Below are 27,485 nucleotides of genomic sequence, written 5' to 3'. Positions count from 1 at the left end.
GGCTATCACAATGTATACATATAGTGCCAAAGGTTTGGGTCAAAATGGAATATCTTCAAGAAATTTCGGAGATATTCACTTCTTCACCGGCCTTGTCTAAAGCTATAAATTCGAATTCCATTGTAGAGCGGGCGATGGCGTCTCCGTTTTGATGATTTCCAAGACACTCGCTCTCTTTGTGGTGTGAAAACATATCCACTTGTGGATTTAACTTCGATGATCCCATGATCCCGGTTCGCATCACTATATCCTCAATTACCATGATATTTATTATAATGCAAAGAATAGTTTTGGGTGTGTTTCAAATACCCCAAGACTCATTTCATTGCCATCCAACGAGTTTGATTGATTACTCGTGAATCGACTTTAAAACACTTTGCTAATATACATGCTATATCTCGGTCGGTACAATTCATAATATACATCAAACTTCCCAAAACTGCGATACAGTCCAATTGTGAGTCACTTTTCACCTTCATTCATGCAAAACTTACATCAATTGGAGTCTTTTGCAACATTGAAATTTAAATACTTGAACTTGTCAAGTACCTTTTCAATATAATGTGGCAATTGTGATAACGCTAGATTTGCGGAGTTTTATGATCCTAATTCCTAAGATCAAATCGGCAACCCCTAAGTCTTTCATGTCAAATTTGCTACGAGCATACGTTTCGTAGCATTTACATCGGCAATATCTCTACTCATTATCAACATGTCATCAACATATAAACAAACAATGACTTCATGATTTGGAGTATTTTTAATGTAAACACATTTGTCACACCATTAATCTTAAATCCATTTGCCAACATTGTTTGGTCAAATTTAGTACGCCATTGGGTGCTTGTTTAAGTCCATAAAGTGACAACAAGTTTGCACACTTTCCTTTCTTTACCAGAACCACAAAACCTCGTGTTGTTCCATGTAAATTTCTTCCTCTCCCATTTAAGAAAATTTGTCTTGACATCCATTTGATGGACTTCAAGACCATATCTGTACCGCTGCCACTAACACCCGAATAAATGTTATCCTTGTTACCGCGAATATGTGTCAAAGTAATCAAGGCCTTATTTTGTGTCTATAACCTTTGACCACAAGTCTTGCCTTATATTTGTCAATAGTTCCATCGCCTTTCATTTTCCTTTTTAAAAATCCATTTTGATCCTAAAGGTTTATTTCCGGGAGGAAGATCAACCAATTCAGAGTGTATAGTTGTTCAAAATTGATTCAATCTCACTATTAATTTTTCTTTCAAAATCTTAATCGAAGAAGACATTGCCGCTTTAAATGTTTGAGGCTCATTTTCAAGCAAGAATGTCACAAAATGTCCAAAGGAAGTAGATGTCCTTTGACGTTTGCTACGCCTGATCCCTCTTCACTTCTTGGTTTACTTTCCTTTGGTTCTTCCGCGTGTCAAAGTAGATCTTTCACTTGACGACTCACATTCAGTTTTATATGGATAAATGTTTTCAAAGAATTCAGCATTGTACGATTCAATTACCGTATTAACATGAATTTGGATTGTCCGATTTGGCTAAACCGAAAACCGACAAGCTTTCATTGCCAGTAGCATAGCCAATAAAAATACAATCCACAAGCTTTGGTCAGATTTTACCCTTTTGGGCAAAGGAACTTGGACCTTTGCTAAACACCCCACACACTTTGAAATATTTCAAGTTGGGTTTTCTTACTTTCCATAGTTCGTATAGAATGAATTGTGTTTTGTTGTGGGGGCACCCTGTTGAGTATTCGATTAGGCCCCATGAGATAACTTCCCCCACAAGTTACGCGGTAAACCGGAACTTATTAATAAAACATTCATCATTTCCTTTAATGTTCGGTTTTTCCTTTCGCAATTCCACGAGTTTTGATTGTGGTGTGTAGAAGCGATGGTTTGATGAATAATTCCATATTCTAAACATATCTCTGCAAAAGGAGATTCGTATTCTCCACCCCTATCACTTCTAATCATTTTTATCTTTTTATTCAATTGATTTTCCACTTCGTTCTTCCCTTGCTTAAATGCATCAATTCTTCATCCTTACTATTAAGCAAATATACATAACAATATCGAGTGCAATCATCAATAAAAGTTATAAATCTTTTTTCCCGCGTGATGGTATTGACTTCATATCACATATATCTGTGTGGATTAAGTCCAAAGGATTTGAACTCTGTCAATAGACTTATATGGATGTTTAACAAACTTAGATTGACCATGAGATTTCACATTTTGATTTATTAAACTTCGGTTTAGGCAATACTTCTAAATTAATCAATTTTCGCGAGGTTTTGTAGTTGACATGTCCTAAGCGAACATGCCATAAATCATTTGACTCCAATAAGTAAGGCAGTGAATTCTTATTAATCGCATCATGACCATTACATTGAGTTTGAAAAGGCCCTCGGTGAGGTAGCCGCTTCTGTGAACATATCGATTAACTTACTTATTACAATTTTCTCGCATTTTAACCGACACTTGTGACTTAAACCAGGTTTTTGACGAGTAGTCCGAAATGGAAACTAAATTCTTCCTAATTGTTGGAACGTGCGGAAACGTTGTTGAGAGTCGGCACCTATGCCGAAGTCGTCTTCGAAGTATCTTCCCATATCCTTTCAACCTTGGGCATTGCGGTATTTCCCGTGCGCAGTTCCTCTTCGGGTCCCGGCGGGAGCATGGGTTGCAAATGCTTCTTTTACGGCGCAAACATATCGAGTGGCACCGGAATCAAGCCACCACTCTTTGGTTTTTCTGACAAATTGCACTCACGATAACGTTGCACCTGAGATCATCCGTATCGTCGTTTTCTTCTCCACCGCATATTGGCTTGTCCCTTTCACTTTGTCCTTTTCGAGAGACGATAATACGGGGCTTTGTGGCCGAGCACCACATTATAGCAATTGCCCTTGAATTTTTCTTCTTGTTCCGCCTCTTTTCCATGGGTTTCTTTATTCTTTGGAGCAGCTTCTTCGATGTTCGCTCCACGTAATCGTTGAATTTCCACGCGACTTCTTTTCGGCAACTTTATTATCTTCATAAATCTTGAGCGAATCACAGATCTTCCCGGCGACATTTCCTTACGCTTGTGTTTCGAATAGTTCTTGAAGTCTCTCCGTAAAGAGAGCGACTACCGATCACGGCGGCTTGGAAATGCCTCGTTGATCCTTGTCCATTACGGCAATAAGGTCATGTATAAGGACTTGGGATTCTTGAACTTGGGTTCAGCAGTTTTCTTGTCGTAAATGCTTGTAGTCGAAAACTTGGCAACTACGAATTTTTTCAAGCATGCATCTTCGGTTTTATACTTCTTTTAGAGTGCGAGCCATAATTCTTTTGAAGTTTTGCGAGCGTAGACATTATACGGATAATCATCTAGTGCTTTAAGGATGTATCCTTTGCACAAAATACGCATGCTTCCAAGCCTCAGTAATCATAAAGCGCTGGTTTTCAGGCATTCCTTCTTCAGTAGCAGGAGGATTTTCATTTGTGAACTTCTGCATGCCTAGAGTAGTCAGCCAGAAGAACATTCTTTGTTGCCATCCTTTGAAGTTGATACCAGAAAACTTCCCTGGTTTCTCTACCGGTGCCATCGCGTGTGCAGCAGTTGGACGGCTTGTGAAGCAACATTTGTCGGCCCAGCAGTCCACGCAGCCGGTAGTACAGCCAGTAGGTACTAGCGATCGCGCCAACGATTGCGGTTCCATTGGAGCATTCCACGTCACTTCTGTTTCCATTCTTCACTGTCAATAATTGACAAACTGTTTAATAAATGGCAAATGAAACAGAACAGTAAACAGAGAAAATATTTTTTTTTTCCTTTTCTAGAATCTATTTCACGATGAAGTTTTTATGTTCTTCAAATCGCATCACTGTTATGAACTTTAATAATCCAACGAAGTTTTTATGTTCTTCAAGTTGGACTAGAAAAATTCCAACGGAGTAGAAAACCAGAAGGTTTTAGTCTCCAAAGCAGAATACAGACTAAAATATATAAACACTTGAATTTCCTTGAGATTGTTATCAATGTGTATTACGAAACAGTAACTTAGCAATATTTCCAGAAATCAGTAACTTTACAAAATCAGAAAGTATAAACCAATGTAAAACGGAAATACGGAAAAATAATCGAAAGAGTATACGAAAATAATTTTTTTTTAAGGAGCGAAATCCGTACCCCTTTGAATGCACGGTGTGTCCTGGAAATTATTCTAATGCAGGTTGAATGTGGAATATTTCCTCCCGGGATAGAAGGATTTCACTCCGGTGTGTTGGTACCAAAACTCAGCGTCTCCCGGGCGAACGCTGTGGCGATATATCACGCGAGAAACAAACTTTTAAGAGAGTATTGAAGAATAGAAAGAAAATGGAAAATTCGTGAGGAAAAATTAAAGGGATCAACGGAAATATATGCTTTGTTTGGAAAAAGGTTTGCAACTTTTCGGAAAAGTTTGCAACCTTTCTGAAAAATTCCGTTGGAAAAAAAACGGAGGGAAATGTTTTAAATTAATCCGGGAAAGAAAGAAAAGCGAGTCCGGGTCGCGGGTCAGGATCTTTAATTAATTAATTAATTATTATTTAATTAATTAAATAATTAAAATTAAATGAAATTTGGTCCAAAAGGATTATCAATCAATCAGACTAAATCCAAAGCCAAAGCCGAGCCGAGCGACGATGACGGCGCAAGGGGAGACCCTTTTCTTGACCCTTTAGCAACACGAAGGAGTCTTACCCCTGCTTTTAAGTAGGAGAACTTTCTTTCCACCACCTATGAGGGACAAATGCTTATTTCATAAAGCAAGAGGGAACAACCCATTTTTCCCTCCACTTCTTTTCCCTCCATTTCCCATTCAACCTATCAATTAAACCCAACAAAAATATACTCAGTACAAAAACAACAGGAATTAGCTACAAAATTTGTGGTTAATGTAATTCGTCATTAAATATGATAACGATGGAATTTGACGTTAAGCGATAAAAATTATCCGACGCTAGTTCCTTTTTTTAAAAAATAAATAAATTATAGTGAATGTAAATTAATTTGTTCTTTTTGACAAATAACCCCCCTCCTAACAATGCGTGAATTATATAATACTCGCATTAGTTTCAATTTGTGTGAGCACTATTTGTTGTACGACATTTAAGAAAAGAGGGAAAACTTTTTTACTGTGGTTGAAAATGATCTTGAATATTTATGTGACTGTAAATCATTCGCATAAATGAATTTGTTCTAAATTAGGAAGAGGTGGATTTTTGTATATGTTAAAAAGGAAATAGGTTCACATAAATTGAAACAGAGGGAGTATTTAGGATTTAAACTGTTCTAAATCTAAAGTTTAATAACTCATGAACGTAGCACTCACTCTAGCTAACAATATTGTCGGTGAAGGGAGAGGTAAACTGAAGTTGAGCTAAAATTAGATTGTTTTAGACAGTGGCATTATCTTGTTGTATGTGCGATTACTTAAAAACGAAGTGCCTGAAGATTGTCTATGAAGGCACTTGTGTGTTTTTCTTGGACATTCTTCCTCAAGCAAAGCCTAGGAATTGTTATATCTTCAAAGACCAGCAATAGGTCGATACTCGGGCCTTAATGTGTATATATATTATCTACTAAAGAAGGTCGCTTATAAATTTATTTTAGTTTACGAATTACCAGTTCTATTTATTAAACAGATTTACCTGTAATATTCTGTTACTATTTGATATGATTGTGTAAATATGTTTATTTCATCACGCATTGAAATTTATCTGACCAAGAATCAAACTTACGCGTAAAATAAATATTGAACTTAAATTTTTTTATATATATTTTTGAACGAATCGAATGTATAGTGTTAAAGACGTGTCAATATCAAAGTAGTTTCCTTTATTTTTTTTTTTTTTAACATTTGGGTAGATCTTAGACAATTTGACTGGATAGATGTCCCTATACGGACCCCTTTTTTAATTTTGGATGGGCATGTGCAGCTAAATGTGTATTCTGTTCTACCAATGCTTGTTGTAACCTGACTTTAACAAAGAGTCCGATGATCGGATAAAATTAGCTATTCTATATATGTACCTATCCTCGATCAGATTATCCCTTACTCGACTTGCTTAGCAAAAGGATTATTATTGTATGAGTGTTGAAGACGTGTCAATGTTAGATTATCCGCTAAATTTCGAAAGTTAATCTCGAAGAACGAAGGTTATGTCTTATGTAATACTACATTGTATAATTACTCCTTTTTATGAGCTTAGGTCGTGGATTTTGTGTGTGTGTATTAGAGTGCACTGGTAGATTTATCACTAGTCTACTTTAGTCGTGGTATATTGTGCAATGCGTAAAATTTTCGTTTTGTCATCCTAGATAAGTTTAGGGCCTTGGCATGTTCATTTCGGATTTCTTATGTCAACTTTTTTCTTGCCAAACTACCCTCTGTTGATTCTTAAATAAAAATAAAGTTGGAGACTGTTATAGGGCAGTTTGGTTTTTAAATTTATAAAAAAAGCGAACATAATTTGAAAACGTCAAAAAAAAAAAAGTTGAGCTACATTGCTTATGTTTTTGGGCTTATTTTAAGCGAAAATGGCAAATAAGTAAAAAATTTGTCGAAAATGAAAAACACTTATAAAAAATAAAATTTAAATATTTTTGACTTATAAGCTAAGCCAAACGGGCTCTTATTCAAGCCTTAACTGAGTCGGAGCAGTGACTTTCTTCAGCTCTAATTATTTTCTTAATAGCCAGATTCAACAATATGGACATAAAGAAATTAAAGTGTATATAATGGTATGCTAATTGTCAGTATTTGATCGCGTGATTACGTGATAGAGCTTGCTATCCATTAAATTTTCAAAGTGTTGTCGAGTACAACAAAAGCCATGCCTTGTGGATACTATATTCAGTTGCTTATTTCCAGGAACTTAGCTCAACTTAAAAAGTACTCCCACCAGTTTTTTAAGTGGCACTTTAAGAGTCCAAAATAAGTGTAATTTTCAACAATTAAGAAAACGTTATTTCATCTTTTCAACTTCTTCCTGTGATAAATTGCGTGAACAACTTTCTAAAAAGTCTTTCAACCAATCTTTACATTTTCAAGGACGATAGCAATGATACATTAAAGAGCGTGGTTTTGTTGGAGGGGGTGGGGATTGGGGGGGGGGGGGGGGTTAAAGGTAAAGATTAAGGGCAATGTAGTCAAATGACCCCTCTAATTAATGGGTAGGCAATACCTTAAAAAGCACTTAAAATGGTATTCTTCTTTTAATTTGTGTAAACATTCAAACTATAGACGTTTTTCCACCTTCCCAAGATGCGTAAGGATCAAGCTAATTATAAATTGTTGGGTTTAGGACTTTAGGCCCCGAAATTAATTAGAAGTTAGTTTTATGACTAAAATACATAATCTTGGTAAAAAAGAAGGAAACAAGTATTTCAACTTTGTAATTAATGTAGTGGCGGATGCTAAATTAGGATACCAGGTCATTTGATGTACAACATACATCAACCCTTCATTTCGAATTATAGTGCTCCATTCAATGTCTTGAGACTTTCCTTAGGTTTATATGATGTTTTGAGAGTTGTCGGTATGGTTTGTTTTGTACTCGAGGGGTTCGTGTGTGTTTCGGCACACTTAGAACCCACATTCCAGTTGCAGATTTTTTACTGGTCCCGTCTTCATCTCGATCTACGCAACTCATCTCGCGATCATATAGAGGTATGCATTTGCGATTACATGGTGGATGACCGCGATCACGTAAGGTTGAGGGTGAGATGGGTCCCACTAGTTGTGCATTGTGAACACGGGAGCTGGGTTGTGATCGCAAGTAGTTTGATTAGACTAACTCGTGATCGCAAAGAAGGGGTACTTAAGAAATAAAAATAAGAATTTCGAGACTTCAGCTGCTATTTCACCTTTTTAGGGATTTTGGTTTTAGCCCAAGGGATCTTGATTTCAATATCTAAGTGATCTAAATACACTCTTATGGTTATATCACAATTATTACGGATCAAATTTGAGTCTGTAAACATGAATTCTAAGTGAAATTACGGTTTTCTTGACTAAGCCGTTGAAATAAAAAAACAATTGATGATTTGATGTAATGAACAAACTCGAAATGAAAATCTAATCACAAATTTGGATGGGTTATGAATAATCAAAAAGAGTATTTTATTTTGAAGTTGACCATGTTGGCTCAGGGTTGACTTTTTGGTTGACGTGTTAAATCTATTTGACTTCATTAAGTATTCTTTTGTCTAGAGTTGAGCCGTTTGGACGCATATGGCGTAGAACGGTGATCAGAGGATTAAAGGTTACTTGACTTTAGGTAAGTTTAGACTTTGATCACCTCAATAGGGGAATTTTCTCAAATGAATTGTGTTCTATCTGTCTAAGTGTGACGGTAACGTATAAATTGGGTGACGAGCATATATGATACTACTGGGTGGTTTATGGGCTTACTTGAAATTTTGAATATGACATTTTGTTTACCATATTTATGTTTTGATTATCGCAATATATCATGTATGATTATTATTGATGACTTAGGTCTATTCACATGTTAGAATTACATCATTTATCTTTATTTTTGTCGTTCATCCTTATATATACAATGAGTTGTTCTTGATTTATTTGAGTTGTTTACAAATATCTCTCATGATTTACCTGTGATAGTGACTCATTGAGTGTTTACACGGTAAATTGCATATTTCTCTTCGTTGTTCCTAATTATATTGGACAAATTAATGAAAAATAGGATGTTTTTATGTAATACTCGTCATACTTACTGAGTGATGTTTTTATGTAATACTCGTCTACTTACTGAGTGATGTTTTTATGTAATACTCGCCATACTTACTGAGTATTTTCGATGCTCATCCCTTATCGTTTTCTGCACTATGTGTGCAGGTTCTGACCCAGTACCAGTGCTGCTATAAATTGAGCCTCGGAGGGTACTGCTCGTGATTCCAGCGGCGAGCTACCAGCCTCGTTGGTAGTAGCTAGGATATCTATTCTACTATTGTTATTATTTTGTCAAACTCAGCATTACGTTGAGTCAATTGTCCTATTTTTACTCTCACATGCTTATGACTAGTAACATCAGTGTTGGAGGTTATTTGAGTTGCTTCCCCATTGTAATAGTTAGCATTTACATTATGTAATAACTATACTTTCGAAATTTATTTCTAAACAGCTTGGAATGCATTAAAATTATGTTTGGTTTGCCTGACGTGAGGTATGGTTTGGTGCCATCCCAACTTAGGAAATTGATTCGCTTCTAAATTGATGTTAACCAGAAAGAGCAACATAAAAAAAGATTCCAATGGGCATAATAAGCCTTTATGTCACGACCCACCACTGTGAGGCGTGATTTTTAGCACTTAGGAGGACTACCGAGCACCATCTTCCATACTACTGTCGTCTTAACCTATACACATATAAACTCCATAAAACATGTACACATATGTATATATATATAAGCCCTCGCGGCAGCAAAAGAATAACATATAAAATATACGTCGAGAGTCACATAACATCTACTACCCACATACGAGTATCTACGAGCCTCTAAAGAAATACGGAATCATGAAGACGGGACGGACCCCGCCGTGCCCGAGTATGTACCACAAAGGATATATCGAGAAAGCGCACCTCGATCTATGGAAGTTCCCGCAAAAGTTCTGGCGACTCTAGGAAGTTGGATAGTCTTCCCCGTCTACCTGTGGGCATGAGCACAGCATCCAAGGAGAAAAAGGATGTCAGTACGAACAATGTACCGAGTATGTAAGGCATGCGTCATGAAATAAGGAGAGAATAAGAAGATAAAATGAAGATAAAAAGATAACCAGTAACTGCTTGCCCCTTAAGGCGGAGTCATGCATGCATACTCATGAAAATATCATCATATCACGTATTCTTTGCGGAACGTGCGGCCGATCCATATATCATCATATATCAATACATTGCGTGGAACGTACGGCCCGATCCATTACCCATATAGCCCGCGTCCGGGATGATATCATAAGATACCATCTGATCAGGTGGCTATGGGTCTATAGCGCCTTACCTTTCCCCATGTCCCCTATATACATATACATATCATATACATATATAATATACGTAGCATGCGCCCCGAGAGCCAAATAAAAGTGCACTGTCGGAGTGACGTAAGGTCGTGAACCTCCGATTACGTTATGGCGTCATCATCACCGTTAGGTCTCACCTTGAATGGGCCATGACATAAACTGAGGCCATATGTTATATAGCACACTCAGACATAAGCTGAGGCCATGTATTATATAGCTCACTCAGACATAGGCTGAGGCCATATATTATATAGCACGCTCAGTCACGCCATGAAATCATCCAGAACCTTAGGCTTGAAAATCTCTAGGATTGGAGTCATCGTAAGATTCTTCGGGGACTATAGACCTCTGGCATTTCTAGGAGTAAAAGATTATGAACGTCATGTATGGAATCAAAACATAGGGATCATGCCTTTGAAAGAAAAGGGGATAGCCTTACATACCTTTGTATCTCCTTAACGATGTCGACTAAAAGCTCTCCTTCCGGCTTACAATTCTACATACAAAGGGGTTCGTACGAAGGTTAGATTGTCGTAGGTATACTTAAGCCTGAACTAAAGCGAATAAGACTAACGAAAATTGGGCAGCATTTCCTTTGTTTCAACAACTTTTCCTCAAATAATAAAACAGCTCCCCACAACACAACGATACTCATAATGCCATGAATCATAATTTAACTACCTTTCCAACCAACATTCCATTATTTGCATACTTAAGCTCATATTCCATACTTGCTCCTAATACAAGTTCTTCAACTACTCAACACCATTATTAACATGAAATAATTGTAAAACTCACCTTTGTTTATGTAGAGATAATCTTTGGATGAGAATACTCCACTTGAAAAGAACTCCACTTCAATACCCAAGAGATTTTCAACTTCTATTAACCCTTAGGAAGCATTCACACCCTTGATTCTACCAACTTTTGGTGTTTGATCTTTGATTTCCCTCCTTGGATATGTGTTAAGGTGATATGGAGAAAGTTCTAGAGGTTTAGAGAGTATTTGAGAAGTGGGAAATGAGAAAAAGAAGGAGAAACCGTGCATATATAAAAATGAAGTTCGGACCCGACCCGAAACCTACGGTTCACTATACGGACCGTACAATTTATACGGTCCGTATATTGGACCGTATGTTTCCTCTAGGAAACCACCCTTCACTGGAAGGGTTCTACGGTCAGGTATACGGGCCGTATAAAATATACGGTCCGTATATATGGCCGTATAATCCCCAGTTTTTTCGAGTTCGTTCTCGTCGTTTCGTTTGATCTCAAATCCTTATGGAACCTTCTTGGTACTTGTGTAACACATCCTTAACGATCTAACGGACATTATAACTCGTCCTCAAGACCTTACTAAATATTCATTAGTTCGACACCCATGAAATCTTCCCCAAACATAACTTATGCTCCACTTCCTTTGACGAGCCTAGTTTCACCAAGTCCTATGACTTAAAAATCTTATCGTATATACATTAAGGCTGCCAATCACCCTCTTGTAGTCGTGAAGGACTCGTGTCCGCCTTAACTGACGTTAGTCTATTCACGACGCAACGACATGAAATTGCCGAGGTGTAACACTTTAAGTGCGCGGAAATAACACATATTAAATTTGATTCACTGGCAATATAATATTATATATTTCGCTTTTTTAGTCATGTGTTCCTAATTTTTATTTCTATTTATTCTGTTATTTTTTTTTCTCCATACACTTCTATATATTCTGCCAAACAAAAAGTGTATTGAATATTTTAGTTTGAAGTGTAAAAAAGGAAAGCAGTATGACAAGAAAGCCAGAAAATTGAATTTAAAATTAAAAAAATAAGAAATTTTATTTAAAACTAAGGCCTCTTATTAAGTTTGTTTTAGACCACCAATTTTGTTGAGTCCTTCCTACATCTTCTTCCGTATTTATTACTCCATATTGGCAACCATTACTCTGTGGTTCCATAAAGGGAAAGTCTATTTCACCCTTCACGTTATCATGAATGTTCTCATGGTTAAATTGAATTGGAGCAGGGACACTCTTTAGGTTGTTAGCTAGGTAAGTTTTGGCACAAGAAAATGCAAGTAACGATCTTGCAATTTTCTCCTTTTTCCTCAAATTTTCTCTGACCAATTTCATTTTAGGTAATATTTGAATTTGCCTTAGAGAGTAGTCAAGATGGCAAACTGTAATCCTTAAAAAGTATAGTGTAATGTAGGAAGCTGGAATATATAAACGGCATAACATAGTGTAAATCCCTAGGAACTTCAGATAATAAAACGCTTTTCCAACATCCATGAAATACTCCAGGAAATAAGATATCGCAAACCAAACAGCAGAATAGGTAACATCTCCAATGATTTTTCAACTGAAATAATTGAACAAAACACGAAATTAAACACAGACCATTAAGATTAATTTAAGAACTTCGTAAAGAAGTATACATACAAAAATCCCAGTGGTTAGAACTTAGAAGGATTATTACAACATTCTACCTAGAAAAAAGCAGTTATTCTGTGAAGCACCAGCTCCGTCTTAACTTAGTTGATCTACAACATGAACAATTCTAAAGCTATATGAGAGCTTCCCCTTGATCCAAAGTGATGAAGAAACGTGAATAAGATTTAACTAAGTTATACTCACTGACAATAGAATAAACAACAACGTTTTGGAATCATGGCTCATGATCTCACATTAGATGCACTGTATAGTCGGTGCAGGTACGTGGCCATATACTAGATACTGATAATAATATCAGCAAACGAACGTTCTCCTTAGATTGCTGAGCTTAATCAACAACTTTTAGAGCATTAATATCTTTGGTAATGGCAGGAATACAACTTGAACTCCTAGCAATACCACCTTTCTTGTTATCTCTAGGGCTAAGAGACTTGCCTCTACTCTTTTTCAAGATTTCCCTCATGGCCTCGGCTTGGAAAAGCACAGGATATGCCCTACCAATCCTATTAAACTTAGAACATGCATTCATGTGCTCATTTAAAGCCTCTTCTAGTTTCTTACCTCCATTCTTCTCCATTTCTTCCTTCACAGCTTCAGAACACAACCCACAAATCAATTTTCCTGAATATTTCTCCCTAACTCTCTTAACATATTCAGGTGTGCATTCTTCAGACATGCCACAACACTCACACTTTGCATCTTCAACTTCAGAAATAGGGGGAAGAAGCTTCTTCTCATTATGATCATCGCGATCGGTTACTACTACTTCTTTGCTAAGTTCAAATGAGATATCGGATATTGTTCTTTGGAGACCATCCATGGGAAGTTTTTGAGGCTTTTGTGTGACTTTTTTGTTAGTGTGGTTAGTCCCAACAATGGTTTCTTCTATCTTATTATGTCCCATGAGAAGAGAAAGAAGGTCTTCTAGATAAAGATAAGTGTTTGGTTTTGCAAGAGTTGAAAGAGGGCTTTCTTGAATATGAGTACTATAGAAAAATTGTATCTTAAGCTTCCAATTTATACTCCAATTCAATATTCTATGAGAAGTGTATGTGGACAATATAATTATTACGTCTCAAAGTCAGCAGTTAATGAATGTGTGCCTTTGAGTGAGTTGGAGGAGAGAGACAAAGAAAAGGGGAGATTAATCTTGAATCAACTAGATTTTCATGCATATATATTTATACAGTACTAACTAGTGAATATAATATTATTGAATAATCTATGTAATGGAGTAATTTTTATCAAAAATTAAAAAAACCCTCACTTGCTATATTTTACATAAAGTCGGTAAGTAACACTTACCTTTTTCTCTTGACGATATAAATTGAGCGGTAATTAATTAAGTAGTCTAATCGAGGAAAAAATAATTTATAAACTCATGATCTCGAAATAGCACATACAATAAAAATTGCTAACGATAAATATATATAAATTTAGAATCCATGTGTGATCTAATGTACTTGATAATGGCTATGAGACAATTTCTCAGATTATATCTCAAAGATTCATTGTAAAAATACAACTTCCTAACTATTGAAAAATAAAAATATTGTAAAGTTAATTCTTAAAGAAAATCGAAGTTATATCTAACCTTATAACTCTCTCATTTACATAGACAAACAAAATGACAAAAGATATTGAGAAATTATAAAATATAGTTTGATTAATTAAAAGTGAAACCACTTTAGGGCATTGAAAATATAAAACAGACTTTAACTTGCATCTTTTTTTGTCACCTCATCTTTTCATGAACTCAAAAGATAGTTATCACAATAACTAAAAGTGAATTCATGAAATTGATCTACATGATTTTTTAGATAATATAGGATAAAATAATACAATAATATAATAGGTTACAACACTTGTAGAAGGTGAAACCGAGTTGACCATTATTTTTCTTTTTTAACTTGATTAGAGGTTACAATAGTCTTTATAGGAACTCCATAATTTAGTGCCAAAAAAAATATTGGCTGCCATAAAAATCCACTCAATTTATGCGGAGAATTTTCATTATTTTGGTTCATATGAAATTTTTTCATTGTTTTAGTTGTATCAAGAAAGGAAAAAGAAAGATGCAATATAAAAATAAAAAGCACCTCAACCCGTCCAGCTCTTTGTTTTCCAACTCAAAAATAGAAACCAAACCCAATTCCGTTTCTCCTCCCCCACTGAAAAATATTTTGCAGTAGAATTCCTAACCTATTTGTTGCCCCTCTTTCTCTGTCATATATTGAAAGATTGAGCCACAACCGTTAGAATAAAAATACAATTGATTAGTACTGTAATTCATCAAGTTTTACATACATTTTGCGAGATTGTAAGGAGGTCATATTGTGACCTTTACAATGCCGAGAAATGAAGCTCCACCTTCATAGGAATGGGCAGTCAAAATTTGAAGAGCGACTCCATCTTCTTTGCAAATAGTCTTCCACATAAATGATTGGCTCATTGTTGTTTTAAAGTTTTGGTAGAATATTCTAATTTTAAAGCATTTCATGTTGGATTAGGTCTCAAATACATATAAAAAACACATCGGAAAAGATCTCGAATACATACCGCAAAAGATAAAATCTAGCTAAAATAAAGAAAGTAAGAAAAGAAACAACCTATAATATTGAATAACAATTTACAAAAGAACATACTCCCTCTGTTTCAATTTATGTGAACCTATTTTCTTTTTAGTCCATGCCAAAATGAATGATCTCTTTCTTAATTTGGAAACAAATTCACTTTATGAAGTGATTTACAGCCACACAAATATTCAACACTTATTTTGAATCACAAAGTTTCAAAAGTCTTGGCTCTTTCTTAAATGTAAAATCAAAATGAGTTCACATAAGAGTATTTTTTAAGAGAACAGAGGGGAAGGAATCTATAATGTTGCAGGAGGAGCGAGAGGTTATAACTCATAATATATAAGAGTTAATAGAGGATGTATTTGAGTAAAGAGGATTAGTAATGTGTCAGTTACAAAATGTTTGAGGTGTAATTATCTATGAGTTAATAAGGCACTAATTGTTAAAAGAATAGGAATGGTTGAATTTTTTTGCGCACACACTACACCCACGGAGAAGGACTGAAGAAAGCTTAATTTGCTTTTACTGCAAACCAAGCTAATTGGCAATAAGATCATGTACTATGTGGGCTGATATGAACATTAAATTTGTGAGGCTTTTTAAGCCATTTGGTTAGTAGATTATTCATAAAAAATTCAAAAAAAAAAAAAAAAAAAAAGAGAGAGAGAGAGAAAAAAAAAAAAAGATAAATAGGAACGGTGACCATAGAGAGATGTTACATCACCTTATTTATGCCTAGATTTATATTATATATAGATTATTTAATAAAAATAGTATATGCTCATTCTTGTTTTCATAGTTGGAATTGGAGTCTATTGTTTTTAATTTCACCATACATCATTTAAGTGGAGTTCAAATACCACCAAAGAACTTTTACTCTTTTTCATTCCTCCTCTCACTTATTCACAGTTGGTCCAAGATCGTATTTAGAATATTTTCCATAAGCTATATCGATATTTGTAAAAGCAAAAAAACAAACAAACAACATATTTATTTTCACTTTTGATGGTTTAGTTGAATATTAAGTTACAAGATGTGTGGGGTTACTATCCCACTTAACTGGGGGCAATTTGCAGGATTGCCCTTCACTGGGTGTTCTTTAATTTTTGCCCCTCAAATCAGTGATCTTCAATTTTGCCCTTCACTAAAAGCCTCCTGGTTCCGGGTTCGGACCCCCGCTCAGTCAAAAATTAAAAAAAATAAAAATCACAAGGTATAAGTTGGGATTCTCAGGGCATAAGTTGAAGTCCAACTTATGCCTAGGTTTCAAACTCTGCCTTAAGGCAAAAAAACAAACAAAAAAAAAATTATATATATATATATATATATATATATATATATATATATATATATTTTTTGGAATTTTGCAAACCTTTGCGTAAAACTTTGGACAAAGTTAGGCGCTTAAAGACAGTTTGCCTTAAGCCTAATTTTGGGTAAAAGTTTGCCTTAAGGCATAAGTTGAGTCCAACTTATGTCTCCCAACTTCTGCCCTGCGAATCCCATCTTATGCCTTGCAATTTTTTTTTTTTCCAAGCCTGGATTCGAATCCAGAACATCTGGGTGTTAAGCGAAGGCTAAATATTAAAGACCTCCAATTTGAGGGACAAAAATTAAAGACCACACCAAAAGAAGGATAATCCGCGCAAAAAATGCTTAACCAGTCTATATTATATAATTTATCGGACCCATCCGCCCTTGTATAGAACTACCACTAACCAAAGGAAAATACTAACCGATTATTTACTTTATCTATTTATGCACGCGGAGTTATTAAACTTACAGTGGTTAGTTACTTTTGAAGGAAAAATACCATTATCATTTCTACTGTAGGATATCAATTTTCAATATCTAATCTCGAATAAAAATTATTATCGGCACTTTTTTTCCAAGTCATAAGAGAATTATAATCTAACTACACAAGAGGATCAGGTGAATATGCTTTTTCCCTATGAGATGTGAAGGGTTTGTGACTTTGTTCACGGGGACTGCACTCGGACGATCACTTTTTTGATCTTGTTGGAAGAAAATGAAACCATGAAAAGTAGAAAATAAAGAAAAGAATATAATGACCTTTCTATGTCCTTTTTACCTTATATGGATACATAAATTGAAAAAGAACAATGAAGTTCACGAGAAATAAACAAAAGGCAAAATCTTGTGCTTTTTTGGGGAAGATATGAGCTACCATGAAGAAAGGAAAATAAATAAATACCAAACCTTGCTTTAGTTTGTGATAGAATCACATGAATCTTGAAAATGGGAGGAAGCAAAAAGGGTGTTTTGTGGCTGCACATCAGTGATGGGCAAGTTTTAACTTATTTTTTCCTTCAAATTAAATAGTTTTTGGCTTTCTTTTTCGAAAGTACTTTTATTTCCTTACCGTATGAGAGCATTATGTATCATGTATGTATCGCTTAAGGTGAATTTGTGCATTTTATTAGGTTATTATTACAAATCATATTATCTTCGTCTTTGGCCTTTGCCTTACATCCTTTTGTTTTAAGTGATATTTACCGTCGAGTGTCTAGTTTACAACTAATTTGGCCCAACTTCTTATAATTACCGTGAAGAACTCGTAGGGTGTCTAGCTTACACCTACTAGTTTGGCCCAGCTTCTTATTTAGCTTTTTATTTGTTACTTACATGATTCAGCCAGCTTTATCACCTTAGCCAAATATTTTCAAGACCTAATTCCCTCACCTTCTCACTTCATTTGAAACCCCTTAAGTCGACTGCTCATCCAAACACCAAGCATTCACCACACCACATCTTCTCCATCCTTCATCTCTAAAATATACCGAGTTATTTCAGTCATTATCCTCCAAAAACCATGGCAAAACCATGAACTACTCTATCTTCTTCCAATTTAAAGAAAAAAGGTCATTCTTCTTGATATCAAATTATAACACCATACAACCGCATAATCTCTCTCTCTTCTTTTTATCGTAAAATATACAAAAAGAATTTGAGGAAATGCCTCCAGAATTTCTTTGCATTAATGAATTTTCTATTAGAAATTTTAATTTTTAAGATGAGAACGACTGAAAGAAAAGACATCTCAAAATAATTTCTCGATTGAAATATCAAAGTATGCTTAACTTTTCAGATTAATCACGAACATTTTCTATGCAGAAAATTACGAAATAATGGAATCTTCAACATTAAATATTACGATTATATTATAGTCTCTTTAAGAGTTGTCTATTTTGTTCACTTTATAATGTAAATTTGTCAGGTAGATTTGTATAAGAAGTGTATCTGTGCTATATAATAGTGTAGATTCATTGTTTATACATTATATATATAATGTGATAGTAGCACTAAAGATGTTTCTGACCATGGTGAAAAATCAGTAATATATTTCCAGCCCGTTCCATTTACTGGGGGGCCAGTTGCAGTCCTAAGGGGAGCATCATCAATTCTTGATGTTTGAAAGCAGTTGTTCCAGCTAGAATAGAGGGCGAAAGCCTGGTTTATATATATATATATATATATATAGACACACACACACAAAAACTTGTATATTCATGCATATCATGTATATCTTTGAATATTCATGAAAATTTATGTGTGATATACACTGAAATATATGATATACCGAGTCGTCGGCGTAGTTTGTTACAAGTGTAATAATTATATACATGGATATATATTGATATACACAAGGTATATACATGTTACTACCATGTAACCGTCTGAACTCATGAGATATTTCCTTACTGTTTGCAATTTTTTTAGTGAACCTGGATTTTGGAAGAGCACAAACGTGAAATTGGAAGTTAAATATTCATTGCCGGTGTAATTAGGAGCTTTCTATGTTTTAGTTCGTTTGGTAGATTTGGCTACCCATTGCCAATCTTTCTATGCTTTAGTTGATAAGTCTAATCATTAGCTAAAATCTTAATTCTTACCAGTATCTATTGAGGGCTATATATAGGTGTCAATATCCTTTTTTTTTTTTTTTTTTATATACTTTTTTATCATTGTTTTCTTTACTTGATTTAGTTATAGTGGCCACACTTTTTATTTTTCATTTTTCTTTCTTTTTCACTCGATTATATTGTTGTGACCCACCTTTGATTTATAAATTTTTTTACTTGATTTAGTTGACATGCCCCCACTTTTTGATTTACTGGATGGTTTGTGCCCGTGCAAGGCACGGGTGTTTGTTACTATTGAGAGGCAAATAAATGAGAGATGATTAAACTAAATATTAACATGACATACTTCATATATAGTATATTACATTCATTTGTGGAACAAAGTTGCAGGAGTAGTTTGGAGGAAAAGCAAAACAAAGACATTGTTTGTGGAACAAAGTTACATAGGTGGTTCGCTAGAAAGACAAAAGTAGAAAGATTGTAGGTGCTCCAACATCTGTATGAGATTGAGCTGGAATCTGAATTATGACTGTTGAACATAAGTATTCTCTTGCAAGATGAAACTCTTTCATGACCTGGGAAGAAATTAAAGGAATAAACTTACACAATCCAGTAGATAACAAAGTAATACTGTAAACATAAAGAAAGTTTAATGACTCTTATAGAGAAGAAAATTAAAATCAGCTAAGAACTTGGGAGAAAATTGGAATTTTAGCTTAATTCTTTTGAACTGTAAAACTTAGCAATGTGCAGCAAAGTTATCAGCACTTCCTAGGCGTTTGGCCATAGAAACCAAAAACTTTCTCACTTTTTTTGGAATTATGAAGTTGGAGTTGTGTTTGGCCATAGTTTTTGAAATTGTATTTTTTGCTGAAATGTAGTTGTTTTGATTGTGAAAAAGGTGAAAAACTTGAAAAATAAGTTTTCTTGTTTTTCAAATTCCGGAGTACAACTTCAAGTTGTATTTGGAATTTTCATGGCCAAACGCTGATTCCGGAAAAAAATAAAAATTTTCTGGAAAATGTGAATAATTCTTATGGCCAAACGGGCCCTTAGAGTGTTACAATAAGAGAATATGTACCTAAAGTAGAGTAGACCATTTTAATCCAACAATTTTGGTTTTCACATACACCATCAAACATTATAGATGGACAGTAACAAAATAAAGTAAAGTACCATAATAATTATTTAACAGATTCAACTTCTCACTTATTTAGCAGGGGTGACTTTATGTGTCTGACCTATAGCTATAGTGCCACAAATAATTACTTAACATGTAAACTTTTCTCTTCAAAGTTACACATATATCATTACATAGCCTTATCATAAAAGAAAAAAACATATCAAACAGAGCCATTGCATTACCAATTTTAAATTATCAATTATGTGGTGACAGATTCACTTAGTTTGAATCAGTCAGGTTACTACAGACCACAAAATAACTCTCAACCAAGAACAAAATTCCATAGGCAAGAAGATAACTGTGACTTGCTAAATTAAATTTAAAAGCATAACACAAAATAATATTAAGCATATAGAACAAAAAAAAAGTAGAGAACTTACTTCTAATAGTAAGTATTTTCCCGCTTTCTTCTGCTGGAGCAAATTTGAGTTTTAGAAGCCTGTGAAATCCAGAGTGTCCGACCATTATATTCCAATCGAATAAAGCACGAATGATCAGTAATGTTACGTGTTTAAATTGTACAAATTTGTCTGAATACTATACTACATTAAAAGGAAGAGCTATTTACGAAGAGTATATAAAATTACAGAAAGCAGAAAATTGGATGTCTTTACAAAGGCACCTCCCGACCTCCTTTGTTTTGTTGTGTATTTGTTTTTTACTTGGAACAAAGATTTTAACTATTTAAACTCTTTCATGACCCGGGAAGAAGTTGAAGGGATAAACTTACACAATTCAGGAGATAGAAAAGTAATATTGTAAACATAAAGAAAGTTTAATGACTCTTATAGAGAAGAAAATTAAAATCAGCTAAGAACTTGGGAGAAAAATTGGGATTTTAGCTTAATTCTTTTGAACTGTAAAACTTAGCAATGTGCAGTAAAGTTTACCAGCACTTATCTTTGCAACCTATTGTTAAAGTAAGAGAATATGTACCTAAAGTAGAGTAGACCATTTTAATCCAACAATTTTGCTTTTCACATACATCATCAAACATCTATATATAATATAAAGTTAGGCATAGACAAGGTGATGTGACACCTCTTTATGACCACTATTTCTATTTAGCTTTTTTCTCAATTTTTTGGGATTTTCCCCTTATTTCCTATTTATTTTATTGTGACAATGAATATCTTAATTCTCATAATACTAACAATAGCCTTTATTACCATGTAATTAGCATTTGTTAATATATATTAATATTTATGCATACACAAATTGAAATTCTGTCAAGAGAAATAACTCATTGTCTTTATAACTCTTCTCCTTTCCTATAAATAATACTATTAACTAATAATAAATAATAGTACTAATACTGGATCTTTGATATCTATGCATTTATCCAGCCAATTATCTCTGCCCTTCTGAGTTTCCTAACGTTACCTTTTCTGATGTCTTTTTGTATTCTATGCATTATGGACGTAAATAAATTTTGTTGTAAATGGGTTCATAATGCCCTCCTATAAGAGGTGTTCAACGCCGGCAGAGCTCTCCTGGAATGAACTTTAATCCATCTGTAATGGAATGTAAGCAGGCTTACACATGAACTGATCATATTTCTACGAATACTAATTCAATAAGGTAAGGACAATGATCTATCTGCTATCTACTGCAAATATATTCAAATGAATGATTTTTATCAGGCAAATATTTGGAATTCTGTTGCTAAATCTTTATTTATTAATATGATAGGAAGGTTATAAGTTGTACAGAGACAATATGTTGATTTTTATGCCAGGTTTGGAATCTTTTTTTTTTCCGCATATTTTATCTTTTCATAATTTTTAGAGTAGAATATCATTATTTTGATGTAATTTATATACTCTAATTTTCTTTTTGGATAATAAAGATATGTTATTTTTGTTCTTGATAATAATTGTCTTCGGATGCTGTTTGTTTTCTTCTAATTCTCTTATTTGGTGGATGTAATTTTATTTACTATTATTTTATTTTTGGAGATTCATTGAAACGGTGCTTTTGACTGATAATTATGATTTTGGATTGATGTTATTTTCTTCTTTTTAGTTTCATTATGTTTAGGACCCAGAAGTAGAACTTTCTACTTTGATCTCTAATAGGAATGAATTTTCTAAAAGTGAAAGTAGATTTGTGAAGCAGGGGCGGATCTAGGGCTCTCTGAGGGTGTTCACCCGAACACCCTCAGCAAAAAATTATACCGTATATATAAGGTATTTTTTTCATTTTTTAATGTACATATATGAATTTTGAACACGCTAAAAAACAAGAGAAGAGGTTGGTTTAGGGTGTTCAAAATTCACCTTGAGGTTCCAAGTTCAAATTCCAATCACTACATTTTTATTTTTCGAACCACCTCAATGAAAATCCTAGATTCACCACTGTTGTTAAGGTATAATAATTTTTAATATCAATTGTCTTCTTGAATATCTGTAACTATATTTTGGGAGTTTGACATATTGCCTTTAAGATGCCTTGATTTTAGTTGCATTATTGGATGGTAAGAAATTTTATTCTTTAGGTCGAGTTTTGATGCAAAGATCAATATTGTGACATAACTATTCGGTGGATTTGGATGTTTACAAAAGAGACGCAAAGATTGTTGATAACTAGGGAACCTGTCGCGCTTCGCGCGGTTTTAAAAACACATTAAGTTTTGAAATTACTTTTTATAAATTTAATAGAGATAGAATAATAAAAAATATAAACTAAATCAATTAGAAAATGATAAAACTACAATATGTACATTTTCGTAGAATTAGAACTTAAAGAAATTGTGTCAAATATTCTTTTAAAAGAAAAGAATAATTTATTAAGAAAAAGAAATTCATATATCCTATTTGGGGGCTGGAGAGGTTATACACGATTTTCTTAGTTTACTATAGTTCAAATACATGTATTTAGGGAAGGTGATGTAAGCGACTCTTCTCTATTTGTCACCATTCTGTTTATCTTTTTCTCCTTTTTTGATATTTTTCTTCTTTTTTTTTTTTTACCATTTATGTGCTATGTTTAAAAAAAAAAAAAAAAAAAAACCTCAAAGTCACTCATTTAGTTATATCTCTTAATTACGTTAAATGTGATGTTAATTAGCTTAGCTTTAAGTTATATACGTTTTGTATTCCGAGCTATGTATTCCGAGCTAATGGAGCACTACACCACGTTTCAGCATTGAAAATTGTATTCATTTGTCTTAAAGTTCTAAGAATTAAGAATGGTATTTATTTGTCTTAACATATTATTAAGAGTGATATTTATTTGTCTTATGCTCTACTGTCTTTGATATCTTTTTATTTTGAAGTTCTGTTGAACACGAAAATGTCGCATTTCTGGTACTTAAACATGAGCAGAGTTTTGAATTAAATTTGCTCCAGGTATGAAATTTTTAAAGGATTGTCTAGAGTGTATGAATGGAATGTTTATCCAATTTCAGACTCCTAGACATTGTCACCATTTATTAGATCTTCTTCCCATTCCACACTAAGTCAATCACAATTGAGATCAAAGGAGATTTAACTCCAACTACCCATCCAAATTTGCAGCACAAATTTTATATCACAATGTAAACATAAACATTAAACACTGATGAACCAAATATCCAGTAACAAACTCTTTATTAAGCCAAAAACAGAGGAAATAAAAGTCGGGATAAAACCATACAAGTATGGATATCATCACTTCAGACTATAGTTACATGACATTAACAGAGCATTTTCTTCATCAACATACTTCTACTGGGCACAATGAACTAAGAAGGAAAAAAGGACCAAACAATTTTGTCTAAGCTCAAACAACAGTTAAAGTTCCGTGGCAAAAATAAACAGTCTATTTCTTGCACTTATTTGTGTCTTCATCACTTGATTCATCGTCATCTACGATTAGGTTTCTTCTTTTTCGACTCTTAGCACCATCAATGGCCTGTAGTTCTTCCGAGCTATCCACTAAGACAACAACATATACCTGTTTGTTTTTGAAAAAGTAAATTTCTCAACATTTCTATTAAACATGTATACCTTAATAATAAGTATTTCTATTAAACATGTATACCTTAATAATAAGTTTAGCTCCATAACTAAAACAGTTAATCAAATTACCGTTTCATTGAACAATCCTTCGCTCCCCTGATCTTTTGGCTCGCTTTCATCCTCTAGTAAGTTCTTCCCCCGCAAAAGCAACCAAAAAGTAGATTATTTACCGATTATACTCTAATTGTGTATTACATATTTAAACAATCTATATTACAACACTTTTTCCTCTTTCCTTAGCTTGTATTGTACTTCCAAATCCTCATCTGGAATCCAAAGCTTAGATACTGTAAAATTTTCAAGCCCCTCTTTCAAATTATACTTATTTAATTTGGGCTTAAAAATAAAATCTTTCCCACAGAGGCTTTTGATTTGGGCAGGCACATCATTGTTGTTACTCAACGACAGCTTGTTGAACAACTTGTGAGCTGATGTATCAAGGAGTTTCTCAGCCACATCATTGAATAGGACAACTGTAGTGTCCCTAGTTTTATCTTTCACTTTTATGTGTATCTTGTACCTATGTTTAGATAATAAGTTAGATTAAATCACAATACAAAGCAAATTCATAGTACTTCTTCCTTACTTCACCAAAGGAAACTTGCAATCCTTATTGCACTGGTGGCATCGATATACACCATCTGCGGGTCTAATCTTCTTTAAACACGCATTGCATGAAATGTAGTACCAGCCAAAACAGTCCTGTATTCCTATAATTTTTCCCCTTACAGTAACAACATATTCCTACAAATGTTTTTTTAAAAAAAAATACAATTATATAGTACAAGCATCTGGTTGATTTGCTGAAATGGGAAATCAACAACTTAAGAAGGAAAATATAACATGTATTTTAGGACTCCAATCAGACTCTAACAACTCCTTAATGTCCACCGGTTAAAAAACATCTCTACCTCTATAGGAATGGTATTAACATTAGAGCTTTCGATAATTTGCACTCCCGTGGACATGGTAGAAAACTTTTGCATATACTTTGCTTGCAGAGGTGGTGGAGAAGCTAACCTCACCTATTAACAAAGGATGCAATAGAAAATAACCGTGAAATTACTCAGAAAATTAACAGATAAATACATAACACCGACAATTAAATCTGAAACAATTACCACAAAATTCTTTAACTGTGGTGGAAGTTAAAATGACTATATACGGGCTAGAATCCTTCTTGTACAAATAAGGAGCAAACTGTTCTCCAAATTATTCCTATAAGGTAATTTTTTATTTCGCCGAACTATGCAGAAAAAAGACAAATCACAATTTAACAGTTCATCTAAATCTAATAAAAAGAAACGACCAACATCTAGTTCCAATAATGTTGACTATTGAGTGACTGTAAAGAGGAGATTAAGAGGTTATGTATTTATAGACATGTGCAAATAGTGTAGAAATTTAACAGGTATAAACAAAAGAGTTCCAATAATGAGTGCACTTTTGTTGGCACCTAGAGTATCCATAAAAACACTGTTTAAGCCAGAATCCAATAAATATAGACTAAAATGACTCAATGATCGATGAAATTTATCAAGGTTGTGTGTTTTGTATTACAAAATCACCTTTACAAAGATAACAAACCAAAAATACTTAAAATGGGATAAGGGGTATACTAATCCGTAACAATTTGGATGTCCCTTTTTTTCCACTTTGATCCAGCGCTCTCCATATCCCCAACTCCGCATAAACAACCAACCACGTCTACAAATGTAGAGGAAAAGTATTTCTTATTAGAATAACGTTGATATTTAATTAATTAATCAAAAAAATTGATAATACTAAGTGTATATACCTGATAAGATAGTGTTGTTGCGCACCCTTGACTCAATCATATCAGGTTTAATAAACTGAAATCCGTTAATAGGAATATCACCAATATCTTCGGACAATTTCTTGATTGCAATTGAGGCAAAGAAAATAATTTTCAATGAACTTTCGACAGGTCTATATCCACACAACTTTCTACGACTTTAAAGTTCTTGGTGGTATATAAAGAACCTTCAATCAACTTGTGTTTAAACCTGTTAACATGACTCTTTCTAACGATATCATGCATCAAATTTCCCTGATATAAGAAAGCCGAAAGTGAATTGAGGATCAAAAGTCAAAAAATTTGATATATGAAAATAAAAATCATGTAAGAAAGTACCTTTTCGTCAATAAAAATCATATCCAAACTGATCAATTCGCCGTTATTCTTGGGATTAATGGCATCGCAAATTCGACAAATCCTAACCCTTGTGATCCAATCATCTTTATGAGTAACCAACTCTAAAAGAAAAGAATTTGTCATTCTAAAATCCAATAAAAAGGAAGAAAGACTAAGCAACCGACAATATGAAAAAGATTCACTTCTAATCTATATATAGTGTAAGAATTAGAGTATGAAGAGGCACAAGAAATAATTAGCAATGTAATTACTCAGAGATTAATAGACATTAAAAGTCATTGTAATTGCAAATGATGAAGATGAAGAATCTTTAATCAGAAAACTCTGTGGAAGAAAGCGTACCTTACAGAGTTTGGGAAATGGAAGAATGCTTCTTTGGGTTTCTTGTTCAGAGTTGGATGAAATTGAAAAACGCTTCTTTGGGGTTTAATGCCAACCAATTTAATATGGTTTAAGGTGCTATTACGTGGGCTGGGTTTTATTGGTTCGTAATAGAAGGCTGTATTGAATACTCAAACGTGGGTTGCAGGAGCATTCATTTTTGTGAGGCATTTCTTAGGTGATTTGCCTGATTTATTATATAGAAAAAGATCATAAAAAATCCAAAAAAAAAAAAGAGAAAAAAGATAAATGTCAATGGAGGTCATAGAGAGGTGCCACATAGGATTGTCTATGCCTAGTTTTATATTATATATTGATTTTTAGGTTAATAAATATATAATTTTATTCAAATTATTCACAAGCTTAAACTCTCCTAACATTTTTTATTTTCTCAATTAATGAGCAAATAACAATTTTTCTACTATTATAACTAACTTTATTAACTGATTTGGAGGTTTTCAGAAATAATTCTATTGTCGAAGTTTGCTCAACTCTTTAGAAATTAAACTACGTAATTCATACGTTCGACAATGCGAGTGATATTTGTTCGCAATTTCAAACAAATCAAAGGACACAGTTATTATTGGGGTTAGTTCTGCAAACAAGTGACTAATCATGCCAACAGTGATAGACCGATTGTTTTTTCTTGATTTCAATGGATAACAATAAGTAAAATTTTCGATAGATATGTTCTACATTTACAATTCGATTATTTAGTAGTAGACGCGTTAAATATATGAAAATACGCACGGCGAGAAAGCTGAA

At 33.8% G+C, this 27,485-nt stretch overlaps 1 protein-coding gene and 1 long non-coding RNA gene across 2 annotated transcripts; both read right to left on the bottom strand.

The window, feature by feature from the left end:
- Positions 1–12,447: 12,447 nt before the first annotated feature.
- LOC132069240 (uncharacterized) lies at positions 12,448–13,529 on the bottom strand. Its single transcript, XM_059462651.1, has one exon. It carries the CDS (start codon positions 13,418–13,420, stop codon positions 12,845–12,847), a length of 576 nt encoding a protein of 191 aa, XP_059318634.1. The 5' UTR covers positions 13,421–13,529; the 3' UTR covers positions 12,448–12,844.
- A 10,863-nt stretch (positions 13,530–24,392) lies between these two features.
- On the bottom strand, positions 24,393–26,442 carry LOC132069239 (uncharacterized). The gene is made up of 4 exons (XR_009417711.1): positions 25,962–26,442; positions 25,007–25,870; positions 24,750–24,907; positions 24,393–24,683 (listed from the first exon to the last, which is right to left on the bottom strand). It is a non-coding gene; the product is annotated as an uncharacterized LOC132069239 (long non-coding RNA).
- Positions 26,443–27,485: the final 1,043 nt, after the last annotated feature.

Source organism: Lycium ferocissimum, chromosome 9 (genome assembly GCF_029784015.1).
Source record: "Lycium ferocissimum isolate CSIRO_LF1 chromosome 9, AGI_CSIRO_Lferr_CH_V1, whole genome shotgun sequence".
Lineage (NCBI taxonomy): Eukaryota > Viridiplantae > Streptophyta > Magnoliopsida > Solanales > Solanaceae > Lycium > Lycium ferocissimum.
The sequence above is the reverse complement of the archived record's forward strand: the minus strand, read 5'-3'. Positions and strand labels throughout refer to the sequence as shown.

Coding starts and splice junctions, on each gene's coding strand:
- LOC132069240 (XM_059462651.1), bottom strand. CDS start 13,420: ATGGGACATAATAAGATAGAAGAAACCATTGTTGGGACTAACCACACT.